Source organism: Triturus cristatus, chromosome 7, assembly GCF_964204655.1.
Source record: "Triturus cristatus chromosome 7, aTriCri1.1, whole genome shotgun sequence".
Taxonomy (NCBI): Eukaryota; Metazoa; Chordata; class Amphibia; order Caudata; family Salamandridae; genus Triturus; species Triturus cristatus.
The window spans coordinates 1,405,328,146-1,405,340,871 of record NC_140590.1 but is presented as its reverse complement, the minus strand read 5'-3'; the positions used below and the strand labels follow the sequence as shown (position 1 = coordinate 1,405,340,871).

General features: G+C 42.9%; 1 protein-coding gene across 2 annotated transcripts in view; it reads left to right on the top strand.

The window, feature by feature from the left end:
- Nucleotides 1–12,726, top strand: part of TSHZ2 (teashirt zinc finger homeobox 2) — a 320,047-nt gene that overhangs the window by 246,220 nt on the left and 61,101 nt on the right. The window contains exon 1 of one of the 2 annotated variants that reach the window (XM_085619131.1): nt 8,858–8,977. The exons of the other annotated variant lie outside the window; for it this stretch is intronic. Within the exon in view, the coding sequence (XP_085475257.1) occupies nt 8,905–8,977 (73 nt within the window). The 5' untranslated portion in view covers nt 8,858–8,904. Of the gene's footprint in view, nt 1–8,857; nt 8,978–12,726 lie in introns of those variants that run through there. 2 annotated transcript variants of the gene reach the window in all.

Here is a 12,726-nt window from a genome sequence, read left to right as displayed (position 1 = left end):
TTGATAGAGGAGAAGTATACACAGTGCTGCTGAATTATGCGATTCTGTATCTGTGGTGTTTTCTGCATAATTTTGGATTTATGGTCCTGAACACACAACCCATCATCTGATGTATACTTTGCAGGTTTCTCTGAAAACACATTTTCTTTCTAGCTCAAATGAATCGAAAGTTATTTTCAAAATACAATACGCGGTGCTGCACAGTGGAAGACTTTTTCAAATGTTAATTGGTCACCCGTCAGTCTCAAAGTGCAGTTTTCAAGTATCAAAATCGTATTCATTCGATGAAATATTAGTTCATATCGCATTAATAAGTGTTAAAATGGAAAATAGTGAAATAATAGTTGCAGCGAATGTGATGCATTTTTCTGCACATTTGTATTTTTTTTGTTACATAATATAGCCACCCCGTTTGCGTGATTTGGTCCTTTTTTGCTTCCCAATTCCACTCGTCCTGGGTATACCTCCTTTTCAGTGGTCTGTATTATCTTCCACCTCTAGAGCATTCCTTACTTCATTTCTAAGGTGTACAAAAATAGGCATGCCAACCTGTTCGGATGATTGACTGACTTCTTGATGGTGGCCTTTAACATTAGTTGTCAGTCATGCAAATGCGACTGATGTTATCAGGTCTCATTAGTCACCCCTTAATTATCCAGAGGTAAAGAGAAATTATAATTGGTTTTGAATTGAAAATCACAGCTGCAGTTTTAATCCAAGCCCTTGGTAGATATTCGCCTGCTTCAAAAATGTCTACGGCAAGTATAACTGGCAATCTATGACTGCATACATAATAAATAAATATATTTATATATATATATATATAGATAGATAGATAGATAGGTAGGTAGGTAGGTAGGTAGATAGATAGATAGATAGATAGATAGATAGATAGATAGATAGATAGATAGATAGATAGATAGATAGATAGATAGATAGATAGATAGATAGATAGATAGATAGATAGATAGATAGATAGATAGATAGATAGATAGATAGATAGATAGATAGATAGATAGATACATAGATACATAGATACATAGATACATAGATAGATATACTCATGGCCTTGTGGAAAGCTGCGGCTGAAACATGTAGGCCACCTCACGCTCCTGCTGCACTTGATGTAATGAATTTAATGTCGGAATAAACCTGTTTCAGGAAACTGCCCTGGACGTGCCTTGTTCTCAATGCCGAACGAAGCTGATGTTGGAAGTCTCGGCTTAATACAGACTGATTATGTATATCTATATATAATGAATGAATGAATGAATGAAAATAAATTTATAACGCGCAAACTTAGCCCAAAGGGCATCAAGGCGCCTAACATAATATATTTACGCACACACACACACACACGCACACACACACACACAGAGTTTGATAAGCATTCCCACTAGTCCATATGATAAAGAAGGCTCCCATATTAGAGGAGATATTGATCATGTATAGGTTACACCCCTCAGTTCCATTTGTCACTGCTGATATTATAGTGTGTTATCGTTTAGAGCTCTTACTGGAGAGATGGCCGAAGCTTTCAGCAAACTGGTTGTCCGGAACTTTGATAAATGGCTGGTTGGTCTTTGTCTCTGCAGCACTGAGCAGTTGGCTGCTATTTGCTTTACCTTTTTATCCAAGAATAACAGTGTGATGGGTTCTGGAAGTGAACAGTATCATTTTGTCAGATGCGGCTCAGAGCAGGCCGGGTGGTCCCTGCCGAGCAGGAGGGGAGTTTAACACCTGACAGGATGTGATAAAAGGTCCCTGGTGGAAGAGCTAGTAATTCTCAAACAGTTCTGCCTGAATGTGTATGTCTTTTGTTACACTTGTTTTACAACATAGTGGCTCCCTGTGTGTTTTTTTAAACAGTTCCACTACACAGAGATTTACAACGATGGAGTTGGTCCAGTAAGTAAAACCTGGGTAAAAGCTACCAAAAGAGTAACATAAATAGTCATTACCAGTGATCCAGTTAATGGAGAAATGTGCAGCATCTGCTGTTACCACACATTTCACAATTCTAGGTTTTGTGATAAATATCAGTAGCTCAGACCTGACTATATCAGGTGGATAATGCTTGTTATTGACAGAAATATGCAGATTTTGGTGCAGTTAGCAACAAAATCTGCATGTCATGCCCCAAAATCTCTAAGTCGTGGGATTTTTCACTCCGGACAAATTCTGCACCAGAGTCGGATTTTATTAGATACAATCAATATCACTCCCAATTACCAGGCCACTTGCCATGAGGGCCATAGTATGTATGAGTGTATGTGTTGTTAGTATTGCATGAACCTTGCCAAAAAGGCAGTAGAGCACTGTACAGGGTCAAAGGCAAGCTAACAGTCAACATGTGATAGGAGAGTTCGCTGGTTATTGGATGGTTACTGCATTGTGATGTAGTGTTCTTTAAAGAGGTCTATCTTTCCTACATTGGAGCGGTGTTGAGGTGGTCGTAATGGACATGCGGATATTATTCCAGATCCTGAGTTCATAGATGGAAACGGCCCGCTGCCTTGTTTTTTTCTTCATTACACTTCTTACACTTTATACTTCTTATTAAGCGCTATATAAATGCAATTACAATTATAAATGCACTCAGTGGCAGAGTTTCCAGTACAATATTTTGGGAAAGTGGAACTTAGCCCAAACTATTCCAGTTGCCTTGTTATACTATTCTAGCTCCAGTCTTAAACTATTTTAGGAAAATTGAAAATTCCATAGGTATTTTAAGAAAAGGGGTACAATACTGTATTTTAGCACTGCCAGTAAGTGCTGCTCTAAGGTCCCCGACAAAGGTAAAAAATCTAAGAACGTCTGTTGCTACAGAAAGGCATGTGTCTTGCTGCTATGGTGTCTACTAAGTTGGTTGTATTGTGTTGGGCCCTTAGGTGGTGCTTGATTTGGATCCAGGTCAACAACAGACTCAAGAAAACAGTGGAAACAGTATTTGCAACTTATATATGCATTGGAAGGGAATCACCACAGAAAGCTGAACGGATTACCCAAATGAATGGTTTCTATTGTCTATATTTAATACTGAGTTGAAGACACCTAGGCAATCAATACCATGGATGATTTCATTCAGGGAAAAAAGAGCATAGAAATCTGAATATAGAATATGTTGAGGTATTTTGTAGTGGGTTGATTGCGAGACAATCTTCTCTGTACTGCATCTTTAAGTTGGAAAGGAGGGAAAAAGACTGGAAAAACGCAATTGTTCAAGAAAAAGCAATCTTTTTTTAAAAGACTGTGATTATGAAAGGAAGGCTTGAGAAATATGCTTAAACATCACAGCGGAAAACTTGACGGGAGTGACGTGTTCGCTGCAATAAACATATTCAATGTGTATATTAAAAGCTTCTAAAATGTAAGGCGCTCAGTGGTAGCGCTCTTGAGATGTCACTGACCTGCATGTCACGCAACAGCTTAGATCGCGGTGTATTCCCTCGTGAGTGAGGTAATAAGGCCATGTGTATAAAATGAGACCGCGATGCTCTCTCCGCTCCCCGCGCCACCGAGGCGCGGTATTAGGATGTCGTACCTTGGCACTTAATCTCTCACCTCAGTCACATTGTCAGTGCAAATGGCGCTGGATTGGCTCTCTGAATTCCTCAATTGAAAGCGTGCAAGTCTTTCTCAACCCAAAATTGTAATATGGCACAGCATGGGGCCGCATGCTGCATTTACCTTTGTTTTTTCTGTACTGCTACTAAAATGCGACAATATCAGCTGTCATGCTGTACCAGAAGGGAGTACAGAGTGCTAAAGAGATCAAGATAATCTATATGTTTAAATGTTTTCATGTGTGCGCCTCTCTTGCTGTGGGCGTCTCCTTGGTGTTTGTCAAAGATCTGTGATATATTGTTTTTTCCCAAAATTACCACAAATATAGAACTTTAACTGTTTGGTGATAGTCGTAGAGTAACTAACTATGTACAAGCTGTTAACAAAATATTCACAATCCAAAAAAGTGTTTCTCATTTTGTGACATTCTCCTGGGTCTGTTTCAGTGTTTTTATTGAGTGTCTCATTTATGGACTAATTTGTGATGTCAATTAGGGATGCATGTACGAAGAGACTACATCATTATGATGGCACGCTGCGTGTGCACCAGACATCTCCTTTGAGTTCATTCCAGGTCCCATTTGGAAACTTATTCATGGACTCAGTCTTGGTAGTTCATGTTCACTTCGGAGCACGCATTTGTGAACTCCCTCGTGAAGTCTAAGGGGAATAATTTGGCATATGACCAATGTGGCAGGTGCCCTGTCCTCCAAATTTGCAGTTGCCCGATGCCACTTAGATACAGGCAAAGCTCCTGGTTACTGCTGATGGAAGCTCAGCCAAATTAACTATTTCAAAACTTTGACCCTCTTTGTGTCCACCACAGGGTCACATGCAATGTATTAATTAGGTCTGCCCTCTTTAGGGCATTCATTCCAACATACATTTTTCCTGCCCGAGTCCACCCGGAAAGGCTTGATAGACTGAATAGTGATTACTCCCAAAGTGTAAGGACATTGATTTTATGTATTTCAGAAACAATTTTTTTTGCTTAGGCAGTTTGTTATTGAAAAACTAAAAAAGAAATAGCCAAGTGAGCGCACCAAGTATGTTGTCTGCTAGGCAAAGAACTAGTGCCTTCAATGTAGCCGCTGCAGCTACGTCTCCACTGAATGCACAGAAATTCCCATAGGCATCCCAGAATCTCTAAGGGCCTAATTACAACTGCATTGTGGTGCTACTACCGCTGCTCTGGCGATCTGACTACCATATTATGACTGCGTTGGTGGGAACGCCATAGGACCGCTGCAACTGCTGCGGATCCGTGATCCAGCTGTGCTGGCACAGCGGTCAGTGGAAGTAATATGCTGGCGGTGCCGCTGTGGCACCGCCGAGCATATTACGAATTTACTCACTGCCCTCCTTTTCGTGGGGGTGAGCCTGGCATGGAAAGGTTAGCAGTGAGGCAACTAGCCTCTGTGCATTAGGGTGCATGCAGGGGAGCAAGTGGTGGGTCCCCCTTGTATTTCGGCACCCCCTGTTCCTGCACGGGAAGAAGTGCATGACATGGTACATTTCTTCCTGTGCAGGAACGTGCTGCAGCGCTCCCATGGCGATGCCTTCCTAAGGCTCTTCTTTGAGCCTTAGAAAGACACCTCCATAGGACCGCCGCAGCACAGACCACCTGCCAGGATTAAACCCATAATCCAGCAGGCGGTCTGACTACAAGTTTAGCGGTCTTGGCCCAGAGGAAGACCGCCAAACTTGGAAACCGGCCCTATGTGATGGGCTGCCTCCACTGACCCGACTGGCTGGCACGCTTTCGGACATACGCTAAATGACCCAGTATGTAATGCAATCATTCACAGTCTCATTCTGGGTCAAGTTAAGGTACTCAGTCATGGAGTGGTAGGGGATTTCACGCCAGGGGTCCTTTATGGGGGAAATAATAATTATAATATTGTTTTGATTTTCATTTAAAAACCCATTGAGGGTGCATTTTGTTACTTAAATAGAGTACCTGAAAATAGAGATAGGCACGTTACATATGGACCGTGCATTTTTCGCATCTACCTGTTTCCTTGCCATTTAAACAAAAAGCTCAGGAGGGAGACTGAGATCAAAAGGGACAAAGTAAAAAAAAATGTTTGCTAAAGTTCTGCACTTGGTTCTGTAAGACTTTTTTGTTAATGCTTCTGACAATGTCCTTGAATAGGTGTAAAGTCATCATTTAGAAACTTGAAAACATATTATGCAAAAGTCAGCAAAAGATAGTGGCTATCAATTTGTGTTTCACGGTGCTAAATATAAATTCTGACATTGGTATACTTTGCTCGACAAAATATGTTTTTGAGTCTCTTGAGTTATCTCAGTGAACTGAAACTTTATTATGCACCTGGTGAATTTGTGAAACTGTTTGTATGACTAAATCCATCTTATGTTGAGGTACTACTTCCTAACAATTACGTTTCTCAGTGACTCATCTTTCTGACCAGAAGTGATGATATCTTTAAAGATACATGCCTTTTAACTATTGTAATCAGCATTTTCCATGGCAAATGATGACCTCTGTGTATGTAGGGTGTGCATTTCCAAGTCAGTTTTTTTGTAGTCATTCAGTTCGAACTTCCGAGGTGTGGGACGTGTAGGCAGCCTTTAATGAGCTCCAGTGGTTATGAGAGGTGGGCACCAGCACTGATATTCGGGATACAGAGTCACTATACTGCATGAAATATATTACATAACAAAAATATTGCAACAAGCACAGCGATCTAACCTTCACTTTGCTTGGTTGGTATAGCTAAGCAGTTAGATACAGCAACATACAGTATATTGGTAGGACACAACGCGAGAATGGATAGATGAAAAAGGAAACAGAGAAAGATTAAAATGACCTACAAGAATGAGATAAAGATACAGGAACTGTAGGGAAGTGTAAGAAAGAGGCATGAATTGGAGTCAAGTGTAGGAAGTGTTGGTGTTATGCAGCCATGGCATTTAGCAGAGCCGGTGGTGGTCTCTTAGGAAAAACTATCGGCACCTTTACGAACATTTTTTTTTTTTACAAATTAAGCACTGCACGTAGGGGCACAGAAAACTGTATTTGATGATGTTCCAAAGCCAACACCCAGCAGTCTAAATGGATTCCTCCATTTCAGTGCATACTGCTGCCATCACTGAACAAGTATGACTTCAAGAGACATATCATGCTGAGCTCATAGTCCTGGTCTGAGTCTTTGCACAGGTGCGTACAGCACATATGTGTCCATTCAACAATTCAACTGTGATGTCTTCAGTGCCTGGAGTAACCTGCTGTCACCGTAAGGGCGAGCAATCGCTGCAGGTAGGGGTGCATGGAAACACAGAGCAGGCTTGCCTCTCTAAGTCTCGTCATGAACTTCTAAAGTCTGTTCACCTCAACCCCCTAGAAGTTACCTATGCAGGGGGTACAGGCAACTCGGTGGGGGAGAAACGTTCAAAGGGGGTTTAGAGCGCCTCCTTTAGGTTTCCCTGAGTATTACGCAGAATTCCTGAGAAATCCCAAATGTGACATGTGATCCTCTGGTAATTTATCATTTGGTTTTGTTCCGAGTTATTTGGCTTGCTTTTGAAAGATGAACTCTCCAGGAGGAAACACTGGATTTCTGGTACATTCACACGAATTATCATTCCAATAGGGCTAGTAATATGTGTTATCAGCCACCGTTGCTACTAAAAGGGCGCTCCTATTACGGCCTTCTGTGCTTTCTTGACACTATGTATACAGCGCCTCGGTTAACTTGCGAAGTTGTGAGTAAGTGCAGCTCCGCAGATAGCGCTCTTTCATTGCTGAATGACTCACAGTTTCTGTGCCCACTAGGGTAACCTGAGTACACACCCAGGAGGCAACTATGCGTCCCAGATGCAAAGAAAACGTAAACCATTACAGCAAACACATCAAAAGAGAACTATTCCAATGCTTCCGCTAAATATTGTTGGCATGCGCATCCTTTTTGTATTTAACCAGCACAGAGCACTTGAGAGCGTCCCGAAACTGATGTGTTCTGTGCATTGTTAGGAATGTTCTTCTTTTAGAGCCCCTGGGGGCAATGGTAGCCAGATACCCCTCACCTCAGGGGCTTCTGGGAAGACTATGGGTTGCAGAATTTCTCCAGGAGTTTACCGCAGAGCATTACACCTGTTGCTGTTTAGATGCGGCCTGGAAGGTTGTGAGGAAAATACATCAAAGTATATGGCCATAAACAGTGAAGGTGCACGAGGAAGTGGGAAGGGGTGGAGCATGGGAAATATAAAAACAAATTACCCCCATGATCTTTGGCACCTTTATCAACACCTTCCACATCTACGACTTCCTCCATGCCCATCCGGAAGTAGCAGACATCTCAGTGCAAATGTAAACAATTTTGACTGCAGCTGGGTATTAGATACATGCATGACCTAGAGACCTAAGTTCATGGCATGGGTCAGGCACGTGCTGAGAAACATACAATCCAGAGTACAAATTGATGATTGCTGCACTATTTTTTTTATCTGGCAGAGAGGTTGAAGGCCAATGATTGTCATTGTGTCCATCACCACCATTCATTAGCAGCAGGCTAGATGTGAAATCGAAAGCATGGCTGTATAAAATGCTCAAAATTGGTACATGTGCTATTGCACAAAAATGGGGTCTGTGAATATGAAAATATGCCAATGCCTTTGATAAGGTACACGGGAAGTGAACGTGGCCTATTCAAGCAGGCCCAGTGAGGCTGCCAACATTTGAATAATTCGGCTCCATCAAATTAGAGCTGAGCGCCCCCGCCAAAAGCCCAAATCAGCCATTTCTTCTGTCTGCCAGACACCACTGGTGATGGAGACCCGTAATAACTGGTGCGAGCTCCCCTGTAGAGAGCCGCTGCCTGCCCTGACCGTTAAGTAGGCCTGGGCAACCACTGTGGTAAAGATTTCTCCTAATTTCAGGGTCAGACACAAGGAGAGAAAATGTCTGTCCCGCTTATCAAATCCAAGATTTCGAAAAGTGCTGCAATTAGTTTAGTGTGATCCTTAACCCAGCCAGCTGTGCTGGGAAGAAGGCCACTTCATCTCAAGTGCGGCAGGCTGTAGAAACGTGTTCCCTACAGGGATCCGTACACCACCCTGGGGACGGATCCGCGTTAAATACGGATCACTGGCTTTAGTCTGGCTGCAATGCACTGTGGGAATTCATCGCTGAAACAAAATGTATCCAGCAGCACACAGGAGCCATGCGTGTAGAAAAAGCCATGGCAGAGGAGGGAAAGCAGACAAAATCAAAGACGCACGAAGACGCCCAGATTACAGGGAACCCTTCTAAATATTCACGGCAGAACGTCGGATCACCGACACGGGTTCCGAGTGAGAAGGGGGAAAGGACTGATGTACCGCACCTCATTCAGTATTCCGAGGCATATGCACATCAAATTAAATGTACTATTTGGAAATCAAAAATGTAAGCATTTCTTGTTCCCTGCGCTGTTTTTTTACATTTCATATATTAGGTCTCGCTGATATTGTTGAAACAAATTCTGATTATTTGCAATATGTAGGTCTGTTTTGCAGTTGAAAACGCGTGCCAAAGTATCTTGAGATTCCAGTCTTTTAATATAGAAATGTAATCGAGCTACTCAGATAACATTCGTCCGTTCATCACCTTGTTGTGTGTACCCAGGTTCTGAGGAGTACAAGGCGCCCCAGTAATATATACATATTTTTTTAAATTACTCAAATAGCATAAAATCTCATGTTCTGCTGAGGTGTTCATAGGGTAAGCCCATTCCCTTTGTTCTGTTGTAAATGGGCTAAAAGGCATGTTTTACAAAAGTACAGGAAAAGCTTTGTGTGGAAGTTCTAATGGATTATTTTACATCTGTAAAGTAGACTCAATCATCACACTGCTGGCTGCATGCAGTACTTTGCCTCATATATTAACTCTACACAGAGGCCAATCCCCTATTGCTACTTTCCCCCGAGTATTACCAAAGCCAACAGTTCAGGCTTTAATGTAATAAACAGCATTAGTGTATGCTACCCATGTAAATTGCATTTGCGAATGCCTTTCATTACATGTCTTGGCACACTAAAGCTAGGCATAATGGCAGTGGCAGTGCTTGTTTGAAACTACTTTGAAAGCTGCTTCTTCGAAACTACTTTGTAACCTGGATTGTCCTGGGAGGAATTCATAAGTGTACCTACTTGCCGGCACCTATAAAAGGCTTGTAGGGCTGGGGTAGAGTCAGTAACAAGCTGTGGTGTGGGTGATGTATGGCTGTCTCTAAAGTCCTACAGGCCTCCTAAAGCCACCGGTATGTCATGAATTCCCCACCACTTTCGTCATAAGCCCAAACTCCACTGCTTTTTGACACATTATTTCATAATAGTATTGTATAGCATTGTAAGTAAATTTATATAGCGCTTACTACGAGGCGTCAAAGTGCTTTTTCGGTGAGTAGCACGCTACTTCGGAACGTATAAAGGATTAGTGGTGAATTAGTATAGTGAAATATGAAAGTAATTTGAGTGGTGGATATGTTAGTCAGTTATTTGGATTGAGAAGGATAGTCGAGGGATAGAAGAGGGGAAAAGGGTTTGCATGTATATAGTGAGTCCGTTGAAATAAAATAAAAAATTACACCTTTTCACCGAAAACAGGAACATAGGAAGGTGTCCTTGTGAAGTACTGCAAAGTATACTCTGTTTGTGTTTTTACTGGAGTCATTTTGGTAGCTAATGTCCATTATAAGAAGAACAGGTCCTGGACAAGCTGTAAAAATATATATTACTTTTCACAGAACATGGGAAGGTGTCCTTATCAAGTACTGCAAAGTATACTGTTTGTGTTTTTACTGGAGTCATTTTGGTGGCTAATGTCCATTATAAGAAGAACAGGCCATGGACAAGCTGTATTCCTAAGGCAAGCAAGCCCCCCTCAGAGGTGGTATCCGCGCTCTGGCGGCTGCTTTTTAATTAAGGCTCCGTATTGTATCTCGTCAATGTACATTATTGGGAGAATGAATGTCAATGCCACTGCTTTTTCTTTCTCTCCTTTATCTTTGTCAATGATTCAAAGACATGATTTATGGTTAGCTCCCGTCTTTCAGGATCATCCATCAAGCGCTGGTTTCACTGCAGGGCTCGCTGTTGTAAATCATGCAGAAGGCTTGTCACTCATTTACTTTTAACCCTTGCAAGGTGCCCACAGCTCCCATGGAGAGCAGGATTGTTACAATCAATGGGATTCGCCCAAGTGCGGCACTGATGCCCTGTTCAGGGATGGTTTAGTTCATATCATACGCATGAGCCGTGAGGTCATATTGCTGAGACAGCAGTCCTAGGAATCTGATTGGATGAGTGATAGTCCCAGGTGGCGCGAACAGATTGTGCAGTGGCGGTGAGACTTTTGTTGTTAGCGCAGGTGACGGGGCTCTGCTGTCTAAGGTGCACTTATGCGACATCTGTGCCAAGCTTGGGCTCACAGGATCACATTTTGACAAGGCTGGCTGAGCCTTTTACAAAAGGATAGCAGATAAAGAGGGATTTGCTATGGGGAAATAATTAACCAGGGTCTAGTTAGAAAAGCATGTGTACAACTAAACAAGGACTAGCTGAATTCTGAAGGTACTCAATTGGCACAAATGTGTGTGTGCGTGTGTGTGTGTGTGTATACACACACACACACACACACACACACACACACACACACACACACACACAAATACATATTGCTTTCCTTTCTGGTGTTCGCCAGTAGGTAGATATAGCTAGGACCATGTTTCCTTAGGATTTTTTTTTTGACTACCTTATAATGTTTGCACCGGTTGACAAATGTTCACAAAATCTTCCAAAACAAGTGTCAAGTTAGGTCTTGTTGTGCATGGAAAGTTTTGCCATGATCTGTCAAGCGGGGGATGAGAAAAAGGGGTGTCAAAAAAGTGTGTTTTCCCATGGTAATTCCTATAGGACCTTTAGACACACCTGCAGCCTGAGCTGCGGGACAGAATTACACCAAATTGGGCAGAAAGTAGATTTGGTTACGCAGATTGTGTTTTTTGTTATTTAGTGTAAATCAGTTCAGTAGTTGTTGAGAAATTCAAGAAAATAAAATTATTGATATCTGTAGCTGCAATAGCGCAGCGAAAAAGAACGAGCTTGTGCAGGGAAATGCAGAGCTCTGATTGGCTGCCAACACTTTAACCAGGAAGTATTGGCAGCCATCTTGGGGATCAGCTTCAGCCGAGACCCCCAAATAAATGTATCCAAAAAGGGGTTAGGGTAGAAATACCGTGACCCCATAAAGTTGGCCCTGGGTCCCAAAAGGACCCTGAAGGGCCAAAAAAGCATAAAAAAAACAAATACTGCAAAATCGCGATATTTACAAATTCCCTGTAAAAAAACATAAAACAAGTACAGGCTACCCAGCTTGTTTTTAATTACCCCGTGTGGGCCAGGTTCGGGGGGCATGCCAGTGAAATAGGAGGGGGTAAACAGTTCCCCCTCCTAGGGCTTACAAAAGACCACCGTGTACCTTGCATTGGTTTGTATGTATGTGGGAGGTGCCCAGACGGCACACTCCGCCCCATGGGTACAGCCACCACCTTGGGGCAAATGTTTATAAACTAGAGCTGGGGGGTCCGCGTGACCCCGCATCCCTGGAGCCCACCACCTGTCCGGGGCAAATCATACTAAAAAAATGAGAGCCCATGTGGTCCCCTCAACCCCGGGGACAGCCACCTCCCTTGGGCTAAAAATCAAAATAATGCAGGGGGGCCTGCACAGCCTCCCCTGCAGCCCTGGGGACCACCACCTCCCAGGGGCTAATAATAAAATGAATGTGGAGGGGTGCACATGGCGCCCCCCGCAGCCCTGGGACCACCACCTCCCCGGAGCTAACTTATATGAGGGAGAGGTGCCTCACGGCCCCTCTCGTGGAGCCATTTATGTCCCAGGGGACGGCACCCCCCAGGGCGAGTCTTGCTACCTCCCGAGGTACCCACCCTCATAAGGTAGCTGTTTGCTTTTGCTGGGTGAGGGCTAACAGCTTTTACCAAGCAGAAGCAAAACATAACTCAACTTTCTACAAGCCAGAGCTGCAAAACAGCTCCGGCTTATAGAAAGCAGAGTTTTCATCTGGTTCCCTGTTCACAAATATGCGTGCAGGGAAGCAGACGAAAACATTTGCTCTTGCGTAAGTTATAGTTAGCC